General features: G+C 40.0%; 1 protein-coding gene across 1 annotated transcript; it reads right to left on the reverse strand.

Annotated features, from left to right (window-relative positions):
• Positions 1-9,907: 9,907 nt before the first annotated feature.
• On the reverse strand, positions 9,908-14,430 carry LOC149156729 (UPF0496 protein At3g19330-like). The gene is made up of 3 exons (XM_089438487.1): positions 14,257-14,430; positions 11,788-12,877; positions 9,908-10,263 (listed from the first exon to the last, which is right to left on the reverse strand). The coding sequence occupies exons 2-3, from the start codon at positions 12,574-12,576 to the stop codon at positions 10,168-10,170; spliced, it is 885 nt and encodes a 294-aa protein (XP_089294613.1). The 5' UTR covers positions 12,577-12,877; positions 14,257-14,430; the 3' UTR covers positions 9,908-10,167.
• Positions 14,431-18,055: the final 3,625 nt, after the last annotated feature.

Here is an 18,055-nt window from a genome sequence, read left to right on the forward strand (position 1 = left end):
TCGTCAGCGACTTTATCAAATTTTCTTCAAAAAGCCATAACTTCTTCATCCGGAAGCCGTTTTCAGAACCGTTTTTTTGAAACAGCCTAATTTTTTGAGATCTTTCCATTGAAACACTTAGTTTCAGCGTCTATAGCTTCAGTTTTTAAAAAAAATGGAAAGTCCATGCCAAGTTATTCTTGACAGCACCAACTACTTCCAATGGTGGTCCTACATTGTGGATTTACTTAGAAGTAAAGGTCTTTACAGAATAGCCACAGGCCAAGAGACCAAACCGAAAGATGAAGACAAGACAGCTAAATGGGAAAATAGGCAAGACCAAGCACGTGGGTTGATAAGGATGGCTATTTCTCCAAATCTTAGATTCCATATTGCAGAACTTGATACTCCTGATGAAGCAATGAAACAGATTATTAAAGTCTTTGGAATTAAAAATGAACTTAAAGCCCATCAACTTGAAAATGAATTGCTTACATTGGACCCCAATAATTTTTCTTGCATTGAAGATTTTTTGTCCAAGTTCAAGACCCTTAGACTTCTCTTGGAAGGTGTTAAGGTTAAGAAAGAAGATAGTAGCCTTATCTATTCCATTCTTACTAAGTTGGGACTAGCCTATTCTATGTTTGTTTCCACCTTACATTCTACAAGAGAAGCATTCATTTCTCAAGGACAAACCTACAAGTCCCCTTCCTTTGATTCCTTTTGTGATTCTTTAATAAGAGAACAAGAAAAACTCTTACACCTTGGTCTTCTTCATCTTGGAAACTCTTCTAAGAAAGCATTAGCCGCCCAGCAACAACAAAATCCAAAGAATCCTAAGAAGTTGTATCCTAAGAAGAATGGTCCTAAACCAAACAAGGGTCCTAAGCAATTTCAGCCTCAAAATGAAAAATCATTTCAACAAAATGATAAGACAAATAAAAACAAATGGAAGAAGACTGATAGACATTGCAACTTTTGTAATCGAGATGGCCACTTAGAATCCAAATGCTTTAAGAAGATGGAAGCCTCGGAAGCAACAATGAAGAAGCATAACATCCATTTGGAGCAATCTTCAACTTCAGCTTCATCTTCAGGAATGACACTTTCTGCATGTGGTTGTCAAGCATCTCGGTCTGGCTATGCACTAAATGTATCTTCTTCTTCTCATTCTCATGAGTGGCTCATTGATTCTGGAGCTTCTTATCACATGGCCAAAAACAAAGCCATGTTTTATTCTTTAAATAATTGTAACACCAAAAATATATATATGTTGGTGATGATAGATCTCTTAGTGTTGTAGGGACTGGAACTTTTCATCTAGACAATGGTCAGTTTAATGATGTATTATGTGTTCCAACCTTATCCTGCAACCTTCTATCTGTATATCAGATAACCCACTCAGGTGAAGGTAAAATCGTTGAATTTTCACCTCACGATGTTGTAATTAAGGACCTAAGAGATCCTAGACAGATTTTAGCTACTGGCATTGCTGATGATTCTACAAGGTTGTATAAGTTTCACAACTTTGGGTCATCAAATCTTCCCTCAATGTTTGTTGCTCATAATGATGAAGTGAGCAAACTTTGGCATGAGCGATTTGGTCACTTAAACTATCGCTCTCTTCAGAATCTATGTAAAGAAAATATGATGACAGGTCTTCCAATGGTATCTTGCAGAGATGGTGTTTGTTCCGGATGTGTACTCGGAAAACATCATCGGGACAGTTTTGAAAAACGTGCCTCTTGGCACGCCTCAGCCCCTTTACAGCTCGTGCATAGTGATTTATGTGGTCCACTTCCAGTTGCTTCCTTCTCTGGCTACAAGTATTTCTTAACTTTCATTGATGATTTCTCTAGACGCACTTGGGTATACTTCTTAAAACTCAAGAGTGAAGTATTTAACATGTTCTTGGCCTTTAAGGCCTTTGTTGAAAAACAATCTGGACATCAAATTCTTAAGCTAAGATCTGATAATGGCGGAGAATATGTTAAAAACACATTCATCAACTTTTGCACTGAGAATGGAATTCAAATGGAACATACTGTTCCATATACTCCACAACAAAATGGTGTAGCTGAAAGGAAGAATCGCACCTTAAAGGAAATGGCTAATTGTATGCTTCAATCTAAAGGACTTAGTCTTAATTATTGGGCAGAAGCAATTAACTGTGCAAATTACATAATAAATCGCACTCCTACTAAGGTTTTAAAGAATATCACTCCAGAAGAAGCATGGAGCTCAATCAAACCAGATGTAAGTCACTTTCGTGTTTTTGGAAGTGAAGCATGGGCCCATATTCCAGATGAGAAACATAAAGCTTTAGAACCTAAGAGTGAAAAATGTATTTTTGTTGGATATTCTGAAGATGTCAAAGGATATAGACTTATTCCACTTAAGTCCAAAAATGTTATCATTAGAAGAGATGTAAAGTTTGCTGAAAATATATCGGCCTGCGAGCCTAGTTCGGCAGATGTGCCACCTCTCCCTATCTCTTTTACTTTTGAAAATATTTCTTCTTCAGATGATGAAAGCGAGGATGAAACTCCTCCCCCACCTTCTCAAGATCCTCCTTCAGCTCCTCAGCTTCCAAAATGGTCCGTGCTACTCGGGATGCAGCAGGTGATCTTGCCGGTGATCCTACAGATCAACGACGTACACGTTCTCAGTTCGAGAGAGCCTCTTCTTTACTGGCTCAAGCTTCAGTGAATTATGATCCTGACACCTTTGCAGAAGCTTCAGGCCATCTAGATTGGGTGTTAAACACACATGGGCAACCAGAAATATGAAAGATAAAACATGCAATTACAATTTTTATTAACAACTGATATACATTTATAGTACACTGTTGTGACAGTTGGGTTTCATTTCCCAAGGTCTCTTGGACTGCTTTGGTCTATTCGGCTTCCACACTAACCCATTAAGGATTAGGTGTCCAACATTCCCCCCCTTAATCCGAAGGGTTATGTATGAGTCCAAGAAGAGAGTTGTAATACAAAATGTGCAAAAAATGCATGGCAGCACTAGGCTGAATGTGCTCTATGAAATGTTGGTAAAAAGGGCGGTGGTTTAAGGATGACCACCAACACTGGAACGCTTAGTACAGTTCCCGGAACTCTTCCAAAACTGGCAAGAAACTGAAGTTTTCTACTAGAGGAAGTGATCATATTGTTTTAAAGAGGGAAACCTTCAACCATGAAAGGGAGGTCTCACCCCGCATAAAAGGGAGAACTTCAACCTGAAAAGGGAAGTCTCAACCTGTGATGGTTTAAGGATGACCAACAACTCTGGAATGCTTAATGCAATTCCTGGAACTCTTCCAAAACTGGCAAGAAGTTGGTGTCTTCTGCTAGAGGAAGTGTTCTCAATTGTGTTCCTGGAATGCTTCCGAAACTGGCAAGAAGCTGAAGCCTTCTGCTAGAGGAAGTGTCCCAGATTTCCAACTGAAGGCATGTTCACGGGCATATTTGTCTCTGGCTACAACTCTGAAATTGGTGTGGCAGGTTGTGGCTCAGGCTCGCTTAATGTGACTTTGAAGCTTGTAGATGACCATCATTTCCCCCCCTGTCAGATACAAGGTGAGAAGATGGAGAAAACTCAACTGCAAGACTATTCAATACTCTGGAACAAGTTCTGACATGTGTTTGGAATATCTTCTTGGCTGCTGATGCCCATTGCCAAGAAGCGATCCATCCAAGATGAATCTTTGTTCTTGCAGGATGTTTGTTTCTGAAGCATCTGTGTGAAGAATGGCTGGTTTTATGACAGTGCTTACATGGATGAAGATCAAAACAATGATCTTTCAAATGGCCAACTCGGTCACAGTGTTGGAATTTCACAATCTGTTGTTGTTGTGGAAGAGGGGCAGAGTCTGGAACAACTGAAACTGAACTGTCATAAGGAGCAGGTGAACTGTCATGAATGAATCCAGCACTCTGAAACTGGATGGGCTTGGCATAGTCCGGAATATGAAAGGACAAGTCCTTGTCATATCCAAGACCAGTTCTGTGCTTGTTGTGGACAAGTTGTTCCCAAGGTCTGATGATGGGCTTGGGAAGTGCAGACTGAGTTTCTACATCTGCATGTACAATTGCTGCTTTATTTGAATGAACAGTAACATTATTGACTTGCCGCTGATGGGTGGTTGTCTCAATGTTCTGAACAGAAACAGATTCAGAATGATGACTATTTTGATGTAGCTCTTCTTGCTGTAGCTGTGATTCAAGCTGCAAAAAATCGATCTTTTCATGTGCATTTTGTAGACATGTCTGAATTTCTGAGAGAGATCCTTTGCTGATTTGTAATGTGTCATCAACAGTAGATTGTATAAGAGTTTTCATGAACTCTAATACTTCACTGATTCTGTCCTTTTCATTACTTGCTTCAAGTTTCTCAACAGGCAGTGAGCGAGGCTTCAAATTTAATTTTGGACGCTCAGTAGATCTGTTCTCCTCCTCGAAGTCAGATGCCCCCGAGACTTTTACAGTTGCCTGAGTGTTGTTTCCTACACCTTCACTGGAAACCTCAACAGGCAATGAACCAGCAGCAGAGTGATATTCATATGACTTGCTCATCAACCCACCATGTGAATTCTCTGTCACATCCATTACTGCAGTCGGAGAAGTAGCGTCCAATGGCTTAGTTCGCGGGAGAAGCTTTAACTTGGGCCGCACCATAACATCAGATTGCGCATGAACTGAAGTATCTATGACATTAGTTGCAGAAGCATGGTTATTTTCAACCAATGGTGGTTTGTGGCCATTAAGAGGGCTGGATACACGAACATCTTTTGCAAACCTGTTTCTGGTAGCTTCATAATCAGAACTGTGAGCAGCATTGCTCCCCACTTTAATGTCTGAATAAAATGTGCTCTTTGCATCATCAGACTTGAAAGAATCCCTAGAAGTGCCCAGATTCCATGATTCATGAGCACCTTTCGAATTACTGTGGGACCAAGCACCTTCACAACCATTGTCAACTTGATGCGACTGTAAGGCCCTCTCTTTGAGGTGATTGTTAACACGGTTACCGTCTTTAAGATCCATGACAGGAGACATTTGCCTTGGGACTGGGTTGCCAAGAGACGTTATCTGATCCTGATCCAGGTCTGCATGCCCTTCAACGTTAGTCCTACTAACATTTCCATAGCCAGAATATTCTACGTTAACACCAAGCTTTGTATGTCCAAATTCTCCAGAATTTGCTCTACTGGTTTCTGCAAAGACAGATCCACTGTCATCTTTATTTCTACGATAAGGTTCAGCTGCAATATTCTGTGCCAGTCCAGTTAGTAAATCTCTAGCAATATCTGCTGAAGTGTCTCTGCAATTATTTCTTCCGCAATCATCAAAACTATAATCATTTTCATTGTAGGTATTCTGCTCTACATTAGCTGGGGTTTTAGCTCATCGGCCAACGTTATTACCCTCACTAAGGCCATAGGTGAAATTTCCAGAATCCGGTCCAATTTTTCTAGTTTCGTGCAATGAATCTAAATGTTGATGGTAGTGGTTAAATTGCTCTGAATTATGTTCAGCACCTAAAGGTCGTCTAGACTGCCATCTGCCAGATGAAACTTTGTCAACTGCACTGGCCTGGGCGAATCTTGATGCCACTGTCTGCGCAAACAATGGTGGAGAGGATACATTATCATTTCCAATCACTTCATGTCTTAATGAATCTGTTTCTCGCCGAGTAGCCCAAGCATTCGGAGCTGCCGTTGCCGGGGCAAAGGCAGGCCCATCAGATCCACTACCTGCAGATTGAGCTACCACAACCCATCCTGAATTTGGCAACTGCTTCACTGGCTGGTGCAATGGGGCAGCAAACTGGTGACCAAATGGTGTTTGGTGATAGGAAGGCGGGTTTGAACCGCGGTCCTGATTAGCAGCTAATCCAAGATCATGCTGCAAAGGAGGCGAATACTGAAGAGGCCGAGTAAGCGATGTGGTATTAACATGGGAAATTCCAACAGCGCCAGAGTCGGGCTTAACCTCAGAACGACTAGACACAACTTGTTCGCCAAACCGATCATGCCGAGATCGGCGATCCTCAAAAGTGTGATTATCATAATCACTCTCATTGACAGAATGACGCGAAAAACTGTCTAGCGGTTTGCGTTCGTCTTCGTCAAAATTGCGACCGATGTTTGCAGAGTTAGGGAGATAAGATACCTTGTCTTCAAAACCCCGCTGTAGATTAGTTGCAGAGCCCGGCCTGCCGCGATGATCGCCTGCGGCATAACCCCGGTTAATGGAACCGCCATGGAAGTCCTTGAGAGTCATCGTAGATCCGCTGAAAGCCTTCTTCTTTGACATCTTTCGCTGTTTCAGATGCCAATGAAGAATTCTTTTACGGTGTGGGCAGTAGATAGCCCAGAGCACCTTCTAAACCCCCACGGACGCAGACAGAGAAGACAAACCTCAAATGGGCTGCCCCCTTGTAAACATGATGCCTCTAATGCACGTTCCTTTAGATATCTCGGTAGAAGTTTCAACTGTTTAAGATGAAGATTTCCCACTTTGCAATACCCAGAAATTGTACCCAAAAGCAACCATGTCAACTGAAAAAACGCAGAGAAGGTGTTTGGTGAGGGAATGCCAAGAGTCGTATGGCATCTACGATCAGGGAAGAGCAGTTCTTTGAATTCGCTTCGCTTTGCTTGAAGGGTGCTGTGAATGAGTCCTCGGCAGGTAAAACTGGTGGTGCAGGTAACCCTTCACTTAATCAAAATACGGGAGGTTCAGTTAGCAATACTTCTGCTCAGCAACCCATACAGAACACAACCACATACCAGTCCATGGGCTGGCCAGGCTCGCAGTCTACAGGAGATTTAAGACGCAACACTGATATCAACATCCCTTTACCTGGTGGGTAACTGTAGAAATGCTCGGAATCTTTTCTGTGGCTATTTGACTGACTATATTTTTCAGTGATCAGGTCAATGGAGAAGGGCCTTAAAGTCAGGTGGGATTGTTTTCAGTTCTTTTTTTTTTTGGATAGTTTCTGAAGGATCATCAGTTTGTGTATACTCTTGCAAACTAACCGATAAAATTTGTAGTCCTTAGAGAACAGTTGAAACAGCTATGCAAGCTGGAACTGCTTTTGATGTGAGATAAAAAGCTCTGAAACTACCGAGGACAGCGCTGACGAGGTTCCGGGGCCTGGAAAAGTCAGATAAATTGTTGTAAATACACTGGGCATATAAAAATAGCTCATGACGGTTTCCGAGCGCAAAGCTCAAATAGACAGAAACGTTGGTTTATAGGTCAGTACGCAGATCTTAGACCAATCACTCTGCAGGGCAAAATCGAGTATTAATTATCACGCATAGAAACGATGGGTCAGAGATGGCAACGCAGGTATTCACCTGCCGCTCTGAGCGTTTTCATGCCAGGCTGAGAATGGCAGCAAAATAATAAATGGCAGCACTGAAATGCATACAAATGCCACAAAACTAGTGGCTCACACAAGATTTGAGCAGGTCAGGAAGGTACCTGCTCTGATACCATGTTAAACACACATGGGCAACTAGAAATATGAAAGATAAAACATGCAATTACAATTTTTATTAACAACTGATATACATTTATAGTACACTGTTGTGACCGTTGGGTTTCATTTCCCAAGGTCTCTTGGACTGCTTTGGTCTATTCGGCTTCCACACTAACCCATTAAGGATTAGGTGTCCAACATTGGGAAGCAGCTATGAATGAAGAATATCATTCATTATTGGCAAATGATACATGGGATCTTGTTCCTCTACCAAAGGGACGAAAACTTGTTAGATGCAAATGGGTTTACAGAACCAAGTATGGACCAGATGGGAAAGTTGATAAACATAAAGCTCGTCTTGTTGCTAAGGGTTTTTCACAAGTTGAAGGCATTGACTACACTAAAACCTTCTCCCCTGATGCCAAAATGAACTCTATCCGCCTTGTTCTTTCCCTTGGTGCTTCTTTCAAATGGGAAGTCCATCAGATGGATGTTAAATCCGCCTTCTTGCATGGGGACTTGCATGAAGAAATCTATATGGAACAACTTATTGGCTTTATACAAACAGACTCTAGCCTTGTATGTCGGCTTAAGAAATCCCTTTATGGTCTCAAGCAAGCTCCTCGAGCTTGGTATGCCAAAATGGATAACTTTCTTTTAGAATCTGGCTTCTCTAGGTGTCATTCTGATAATACTGTCTACACCAAGAAAGTGGGCAAGTCTCTTATCATTCTTGTTCTTTATGTTGATGATCTTATCCTGACTGGTAGTGATCCCAACCTTATAAACCATGTGAAGTCTAGCCTTAAAAGGAAGTTTGAAATGACAGACTTAGGACACTTACATTATTTTCTCGGTCTTCAAGTCTTGCAATCCAAGGAAGGTATTTCCCTTTCTCAGTCCAAGTATGCCTGTGATATTCTATGCCATTTTCACATGGAAGACTGTAAGCCAGCCCCTTCTCCCTTTCAGTCTGGAGTCAAACTTTCAGTCACTTGTACTTCTCCTGAAGTTGATGCTACCTTATACCGTCAACTTGTAGGAAAACTTTTGTATCTAACCCATACTCGTCCTGACCTTTCCTTTACCGTTGGCCTTGTTGCTCGGTTTATGCAAAACCCACATGAAAGTCATTGGAAAGCAGCTAAAAGAATACTTCGTTATGTTCGAGGTACAGTTCAGTTTGGGATTCATTACAGTGCCGAAGCAACTCCTCTATTGGTTGGTTTCACTGATTCCGATTGGGCTGGTGACCCTGATGATCGGAAGTCTACTGCAGGTTATGTGTTCACTCTTGGTTCAGGACCTATTACATGGCCTTGCAAGAAACAAGGTGCCATTTCTCTTTCTTCAGCAGAAGCAGAGTATCGTGGTGCCGTAGAAGCTAGTAAGGAAGCCTTCAACTATGCAAAGATCCAGTCCAACATCAGCGCAGCAAACACATTGAACTGCACATGCACTTCATCAGAAAGCTCATTCATGACCATGTTCTTGAAGTGCAAAATTGTTCAACAGATGATCAAGTTGCAGACATCTTTACAAAGGCTCTCACAGAGGCGAAGTTCACTAAACTTCGATTTATGGTTGGAGTTCAGGAAGTTGTCACTAAGGGGGGATAGGCTCTAGTGCCTCCTTCCTTCTCCTATTGTGTCATATTTATAAATCCTTCAATCCTATCCCAAGTTGTTCTTAAGGGGGGATGTTAGGATATTCCGACACATAGGAAATAGTTAAGTACAACTTGGTCTAGTATAGAGTTAAGTATAGAGTTAGGTAAAGTGTGTTTCTTTACTATGTACATTTTGTAACTTACAATCCGACGGTCACAATATGTAGTGATCCGACGGTTCATTCTCTCCTCGGTATTACCGACACTTGATCCGTGGCTTAACACCCAATTGGTCCATGATCTCTATTTAAAGAGCATGGAGGGTCATTTGTAGGGTAATCGGTCTATGAGAGAAGCATATGTAATTTTTCATTCTTTTATTAATAAATTGCCTGAAGTGGCCGCGTTGGAAGGCCGTGGACTGTTTCCCTCTTTGAGGGTTTTAACCACGTCAAAATACTGGTGTATTGATCTGTGATCTGTTTGTGAGCGGTGTCCTTTGGTGTTCTGTCTGAGGAACTTACCCTGTAAATTCCCACAATTAATTGAGGAACTTACCCTGTAAATTCCCACAATTAATTCAAGCAATTATGAGCTAGACATGAAAATGTTTCCTTAAAATTAGGCATGTTGTGAATTTCACTCTCTTGATCTCCTTAGGGTTAGGCTTAGTAGTCAAGGTCAATGGTTTACCATTCATGGATAAGGAGAAGTACTCAGAGTTTTCCGAGATATCTTTCTTTGGGAGGGAAAAAAAAAGAAATAGACATAGTAGAATTGGCCTATTCTAAAATCATGAGCAATAACAAACTATATTATGTCAAATATTTTGTTTTTTCCCCTGGGAATAATCGTAATTTCATTATAGAAAGAAATTACATTTTGTAGATGCATATGCATATGCTGAACATATTAATGACTAGTTGTCATCTTTAAGAGACCAGTATTCTAAAATGTTGTTACCTTAATCCACCCAGGGAGGTAACAACCTAGAAAAATACTGAAAGATACAAAAGATATAAAACCAAAGCTGTCCAAAAGATGAAATATATGTACATAAACAAAAAACCAAATGTCCTGTAGATTTATGCATGAATATCCATAAATAGCCGGTGATAATACTGATAGTGAGCTCCATCGAGCTGTTCCCGGATCATCAGAGAGCTGTTGCGTTCCGCTCCCTGAAAATGTGTTTGCAAGTGAATGTGTCAAATAAAGAAATCAGTCTGAGTCTCCTCCAGTATATGACTCAATGAGTAAGTAGAGCATCTAGCAGTCCTATGCAACCAATCACAAACAATTTTCGAATCCCCAAATAATTGTAAGTCTCTGCAATTTTTCTCCAATGGAAAATGAATAAGATGTTTTTCTGCCGATAATTCTGCGAAATTGTTTGTGCCCTTTCTGACCATTAACATGATCTCACTCAACATCTCCACACGTCTCAGCATGCAATTAATGGCAAGGATATCAGTTAACCCTCTTTTCTCAACTTTGTGGATAATGAATCCTCCCACGACGTTGTTAATATAGGTATGAGGGACGAGTCTCATCTCACATGTGGAATGTTTTTGAAATCTACTTGAAAAAATATGGCAAGAGGGAAACTAAAATATGCAGTCAACAAGTTTGAGCTTTCACATAGGTTTAGTTAATCGTGATTGGGTGGTTTTTTTCAGAATGAAGATGGTGGCCATCCATGGTGCATTGTCATTGTCATAGTTAGTGCTCCTAATCTGTGATTTGAAGGAATTTTACATAGATTTAAAGCATTATGAGAGGAATGTTGAGGAGAACAACAAAATCATAACTTCCTCAAAGCAGTGGAATGGGTGAAAGGAGCAAATAAAGAGCCAAACAGGGAAAAGAACCAGGTTAATCACCAGTATGTTGAGCACGTCATTATCTTGTGAGAATGGAAGGCAAAAGCTCAGGCAAGTGGCTATTAGCTTTCACATAGGTTTGGTTAATCGTGATTGGGTGGTTTTTTTCAGAATGAAGATGGTGGCCATCCATGGTGCATTGTCATTGTCATAGTTAGTGATCCTAATCTGTGATTTGAAGGAATTTTACATAGATTTAAAGCATTATGAGAGGAATGTTGAGGAGAACAACAAAATCATAACTTCCTCAAAGCAGTGGAATGGGTGAAAGGAGCAAACAAAGAGCCAAACAAGGGAAAAGAACCAGGTTAATCACCAGTATGTTGAGCACATCATTAGTCTGTGAGAATGGAAGGCAAAAGCTCAGGCAAGTGGCTGTTAGCTTGTGACAATGGGGGACAAAAACTCAGGCAAGAGACTGCAAAATGAGGAGGTCAGATGTAAAACTCTTTCTTGTTCTTGGCAATGGAGTAGATCCTTGGAACAGTATGGGACTACCAACTTTTTCATCTCAAACATAAAGTGGGCATGAGATTTAGGACTTGAGTTTTCCTATACAGGAGGGGTAAGGTTATTTTCTATTTAGCCATTATTTATATTAAAGGCACAGTGCATGTTTGCACTAGAGAAATCTGTCCATGCAAATCCCAAACCCACAATAAATAAATCAAATAGATCCATGTTTGTTTTCTCAAAGTCATGTACAATAAACTAAATATGGTGGCATTATTATTTTTCCAATGATTCTCAAGCTCTTAATCAATAACCTGATGATTTTTGAGAGTCAAAATAGTGCCTTGAGATTGTTTCGAAATCTCATACTTCTTGTTGCATGCGGATTTCTTGAACAAGGAGTTTCCTCGTTCTGTTGATATTGATCAAACACAAATCAACATGGTCTTCAATTTCATCCAATGTCGTGGCAAAACTGAAATCATTTTTTCGTAATTGCTTTACAGCTTCTTGAATAGGATACCTGTCATCTTTTCTGTGCAGGCAAAATCTGATCAGGACTTTATTATTATCAACCTCGTTGTGCAGACGTGCAACAAGCCGTATCATGGTGTCCAGATGTTTATTCAAAATATAAGCTCCCCTGGTTGCAGCATCCAGTTGTGCACTGTGTCTCCTTAGTAAATTCATAGACTCACATTTCCTGATAAAATTAACTGGAAAAGTAACCAGAACAGGGGCTGCAACTATTGCAACGAGGGAACGGGTTGCAATAACCACAGCACAAAGAACAATTGAAATGCAAAGCCCAATAAGGCATAAAGAAGAGCCTTTCTTAAATGTATTGATTAATGTCAACTTTCTATGAACTTTATTACCATAGAGCTCTAACTGCTGAAGCAAATGCAGAAAATAATCGCGGATACTCTGAAGAGCCTCCGAATCTGGTTGGGAAAATGGATTCTCAAATTCCATAAACAAAAAGAACTCTTGAACAATCCAGTGGCACTGTTCTTCATTAAAATCCCCTGCGGTTGGCGCTAGGTCAAGAATATTTTTAATTTTACTATAACTCAGTCTGGCCCTCTTAATGCTATCAAGGAGATGGCTGCAAAGCCTATAAACATATTCGCCGTTGCTAAAATAACCAGAAACCATTTTGCCAAACTCCGGTTTCGTAACAAGAATTGTCTGTTGGAGAACTGCAGTTACATAATCCTGATCCGGCGAAAGCAGCTCTGCCAGAAGTCTGCTAGAAAGGGGCTGAGAACTATCCGATGTTTCACCGCTTTCTTCGTTGCTGTGGGCGATAACCCTTTGGCGTTCACTTCGAAACTGCTCATAAGATTCGGTCCGCACGGCTGCTATATACTCGTGGCTTACATTTAAATCCCCTGAACGCCGCTGCCCTAAATCATCGGATGCTTTTGATGTCGTTGCTGCAAATAACGCCCAGCTTCTACAATTGATTAACTCCACAATCACACATTCTAAACTAAATTACCGTCAGAACATTAGGAAAAAGATCTCTTATACAAACGGATTTTCTTTTTCATAAATTCTTAATTTAATTTTGTCAATTATATTTCTGAAGCTGATGCCGACTCGTTGCCACAATACGGCAGAGGAAGTAATATGTAAAGAATCCATTGAAAGTCCAAATCCATTTAAAAAAAAAAAAAACTATATTTCGAAAGTCTACATTAAATCTCCATAAAAAATGCATAAAATTCTACTGCAAGCATTGCTTTTCTTTGTTACATTTTTGAGTAAATCTCTACTAAAGTAAAATAACATTGGTTACATTTTTCTAAGTAAATCTATACTAAAGTAAAATAACACAAATAAAATGCTCTTGCACTTATTAGTCTTCCTTATTCCATCTTCAATGAAATATCTTCCCAAAAAATTCAATTTTTTTCCTGGAACATTTTCTGAAGCCGATGCTGCAAATAATGACAAATTGCTATAAATTAATGCCGATTAAGACCAGATTCTCATAGACTCCTACGATCTTTGTTGAAATAAAATATAAATCTCTTGCCCTCATCGCTTTTTTCCCCATTTTTTAATAAAAATCCTAATTTCTATTTCCCAAACATTTTTTCGGAAGCCGGAGCTTCGAATATCGACTAATTAATATTGGTACTGCCGATTTCTAGATTCTCAGAGCCTATGATAAATTCCTCTTAAAATAAAAAAAATAAATTCTTCTGCAATCATTGCTTTCCGCTGAGGCATGAAAATTGCGGGACACGGGTCAATTTAACCGCAAATGCTGTCAAAACTCTCCAATTACCGTCATCAAACCCCGCTGAAATTCCTAATGCGTGGACAAGTTAAAATTAACTTTCAAATTTGACCGATAGATTCAATATCAAATTTAACCCTATTTCCATGTTTCCAAAGTTTTTCCCTTTACTTTCTTTTTTCTGAATCTTTTTTATACTGCTGGCCATAAATGTTGCTAATAAAGTCCAGATTCTCAAAAGTTATCTGAAAAATAACATAAAGCAAAGAAAGATTCTTCTGCAGCCATTTCTCTTCAGTTTTTTTAATAATGTCTTTGCAGAATAGCCATTAATTTTTCTTACAAAACAATAAAGCTAAAAGCAAAGGAAATTTCCAATTTAATGTTTCAGCCGTAACAAGTTCAAGTGAGGAGAAAATTCTGTAATTTTTCTAAAACATACACATGTTCTGACCGAAGAAATTAAAATCTGCAATTTCTCAAGCAGAATCGACTGAAAAAAACACATATTCAATATCAAATAAGTTAAAATATACACATCCAGAGGTCAAATAACTAAAGCGAAAGGCGATAATGTCTTTGTGCACCTTCGATATCTGGCTGCCTTGTTTTCGCCAAGGCTTTCCAGCTGAAGCACATTTCTTGTAAAAATATTCAGCAAGAAATCCCTCTTTTTCGAAGAATGGACGCCCTCATATTCATCTGTAAAGCTTTTCTTATGAAAATAGTGTAGAAGGCTGGATACTGTGCCGATGTCATGCAGGAACCGTCAATCGGAACGCCATTTCGAACGCAGTTCAATTTCTACGGAGACAATAGTCAAAAAAAAATGAAGAAAGTGCAATTATTTTGTCCCCGCTACGAAAATATATACCACCGCGTTGAAATCTCTGTCGAGTACAGTACGCTGTCAGATATTTGTAAATTCCATTTTCCATCTAGAAGGCTTCGTGGTAGGTTGCTTGGACGGGACGCCTCCATTGCTCGATTAACTTTTCACCTTTTTGACATATTGTTATGTTTGTGGTGCTTTAGGGTTAAGGGCACGGACGCTCTTCCACCGATAGCTTAAATATTTACGTGGTGCCACATAGATTTGGAATGGAGCATACCTAAAGGCATGGCCCAATGGTAAGATAACCAGGCCCAATGGTAAGATAACATAACATGGTGGGAGCTACGATTAACCACAAGTAATGGGGCACTATAACATGGACACTCAGGGTACCATGTGGTAGTATAACATGGACACTCAGGGTACCATGTGGTAGTACTTGTTGATGTGGAAGGGGCCAAATTTTATAAGGGTATAACTTTTAATTTAGAGGCCAATCGAAATGAGGTAAATGTTATATCGTGAGAAAGTTCTTAATGATCTAGATGTAATGGTGTTATCCAAAGTGAGTTTTACACACTTTGGGAAAGAACAATTTTTGTAACCCCATTTCCATAATGAGATCATGGAGGTTGGGTTAGTTAAAAACAATACCTCCCGTCAACATGGAAAAATCTAAGGGGAAGGGAGGGATTGTTACAAAGTGGTATTAGAACACCTAGGTTCAATGCTTGGACTAGATGGACTCAAGAATAGATGAGATGAAAAGTGAAGGTTATACACTAGACCTTTCAAGATAAAATTGGAGCTCTGTTATACAGTGATATCGTATCACAACGCTCAAGTTTAACACTCAGACTTAATGGGCCTAGGAGGATGAAATTGACACTCTGTTGCAGAGTGTGGTAATTTAAAGGATGATTATAGTTGAGTACAAATGTGTGCTGATTGTAGAATTTGACTAGTAATTGTGTGCGGTATGCATGTGTTGATATCAAAACTGTGAAATGATAGGAATGACAGATTTTGATATGTTTGTTTTCTAATTGGCTTTTACGCTTGTAGATCTCATGGTTGATAGTCTTGGTAAAAGATTGATTTCAAACTTAGTGATGATATGAATATAAACATGTTGATGTGCACTTTTGAATCTTAGAATATGTGGCTGACGAGTTTTAGATGTGTGAACAACAACAAATCAACATACATCAGGTCAACATGTATAGTGTTGGCATGGAAAGATAAGATGTCAATTTGTTTATGCTGATATAACTAATCGTTGTGTGTGTATGACAATACATAAGAAGACTCAATTGCAACAAGAAATAAAAGGATGGACAACACATAGCATGAACAAGTTCATCATGAGCAAGAATGTGAAAGTTCCCCTAATAGAGTAGAAACCTTTAGGAGTTTGAAAGCGAACTAAAGGGTTGCAAGGAAGAGAATGAAAGGCTGATTGGAAAGCAAAAAGAATACGCAGGGTGAACATGATGTTGCTAAAACACCTTCCATACATGTAAGAGTTGTTGCAACAAGCATCAACCTTGGGAGATATAGGGGAATGTCATGATTGCTAGAAAGGAACATTATAAGACTGGAGAGAAAAGAAAGCCAATTTCATGTTGGCATTGTGGAGAGGCACATTTAAAGAAAGGCTGCCCTCATAGATATTGAAGAAGAGGAAGAATAGTTCATGTGAACTCTAAGCACAATAATCGACAATCTATAATACATAAATAGATGAGGGAGTATCTTGTTAAACTCTCTAAAATACTAAAAAATTCCTTCTTGAACTTGTTATGCTCTTGACCTGCTAGAAGATACCAGAATACCAAATATGCAAAGAAATATACTGAGAACACAGAACAATAAGAAATAACAACAAGTATTTTATTATTCAGAAAAGAAAGCAATGTTCACTTGCCTCTTCGAGGGGGCAACCTCGAATAGAGCCGGGCTCAATTACAAAATAAGACACGATGCTCCTCGAGGGGAGTCTCTATCCTTTATATAGGATTCATACATGCAATACCATGGTTCTTATTAATACCATCTATCTAATACAATGGTCCATTTGCAACTTACTGTGGTCCCTTCTTTAAATGCGAGTCAACCACTTACAATTATTAATATGGGCTTTATTGACTCTTTACTTAACTATAACTACGACTCGACCCCATTACCCAAATAAGGGGGTTAGGGTTGGACCCTAACATGCCCTCCCCCATAAAAATAGCCTTGTCCTCAAGGATGAAGCTGCGGAAACTGCTGAAGGAGAGTGGCTGGTTCCCAGGTCGCATCCTCTGGAGAGGTGTCTTTCCACTTGATGAGGACTTCCTTGATCATGCGGCCGCGTAGGTGCCGTTCTCGCTTGTCAAGAACCTGTTCAGGTTGGAGCCATATTGAACCTTCTTCATCCAATTCCGGTAGACTGGTTTGAATTCGGCAATGGTTCCCAATCACTTTCTTGAGGCATGAGACATGGAAGACTGGATGGATTTTTGCCGTGGGTGGCAAAGCTAGCTTGTAGGCTACTTCTCCGATGCGCTGAAGTACTTGATACGGTCCGTAGAATTTTGGAGATAATTTCTGGCAACCCTTGTCTTTGAGTGATGTTTGCTTATATGGTTGCAGCCTCAAAAATACCTGATCCCCTTCTTGAAATTTGCGTTTTGAACGATGTTGATCTACCTGTTGCTTCATGCGGTTTTGAGCTTGATGGAGATTCTCTCTGAGGTGGGCCAACATGGTTGTGCGGTTCTGTAGGAGTTGATCCACTGCTTGTACCTTTGAGCATCCCTGGATATAAGAAGTAGGTGAAGGAGGGAGTTGACCATAAATTGCTTCATATGGAGTCATTTTGGTGGTGGCATGATAGTTAGTGTTATACCACCATTCGGCTAGAGGTAACCACTGTACCCATAAATGTTGCTTTTCTGAAGTGAAACACCTAAGGTAGGTCTCCAGACATTTGTTGACTGCTTCAGTTTGACCATCAGTTTGGGGATGATAGGAAGTACTGAGTTGTAGTTGGGTACCTTGTAGCCTGAAGAGTTCCTGCCAAAAGTTACTGGTGAAGATCGGGTCACGATTAGACACAATTGAAGTGGCCATGCCATGCAATTTGAAGATCTGGTCCATGAAATATTGAGCCACCAAAGCCGGTGTAAAATGGTGGCGTAGGGCACAAAAATGAGCATACTGTAGGAATTTACAGGGTAAGTTCCTCAGAAAGAATACCAAAAGGACACCGCTCACAACCAGATCTCAAATCAATACACCAGTATTTTTGACGTGGTTAAAACCCTCAGAGTGCAAGGAGGGAAACAGTCCACGGCCTGTCCCAACGTGGGTACTACAGGCAATTTATTAATCAAAGAATGAAAATTTACATAAGCTTCTCTCATGCACGGATTACCCGAACAATGACCCTCCATGCGCTTTAAATAGAACTCATGGACCAATCGGGTGTCAAGCCACGGATCAAGTGTCGATAATACCGAGGTGAGAGTGAACCGTCGGATCACTACATATCGTGACCGTCGGAT

This window comes from Pinus tabuliformis, chromosome 9, assembly GCF_031772625.1.
Source record: "Pinus tabuliformis cultivar Carrire ecotype Pingquan chromosome 9, CPIR1, whole genome shotgun sequence".
NCBI lineage: Eukaryota > Viridiplantae > Streptophyta > Pinopsida > Pinales > Pinaceae > Pinus > Pinus tabuliformis.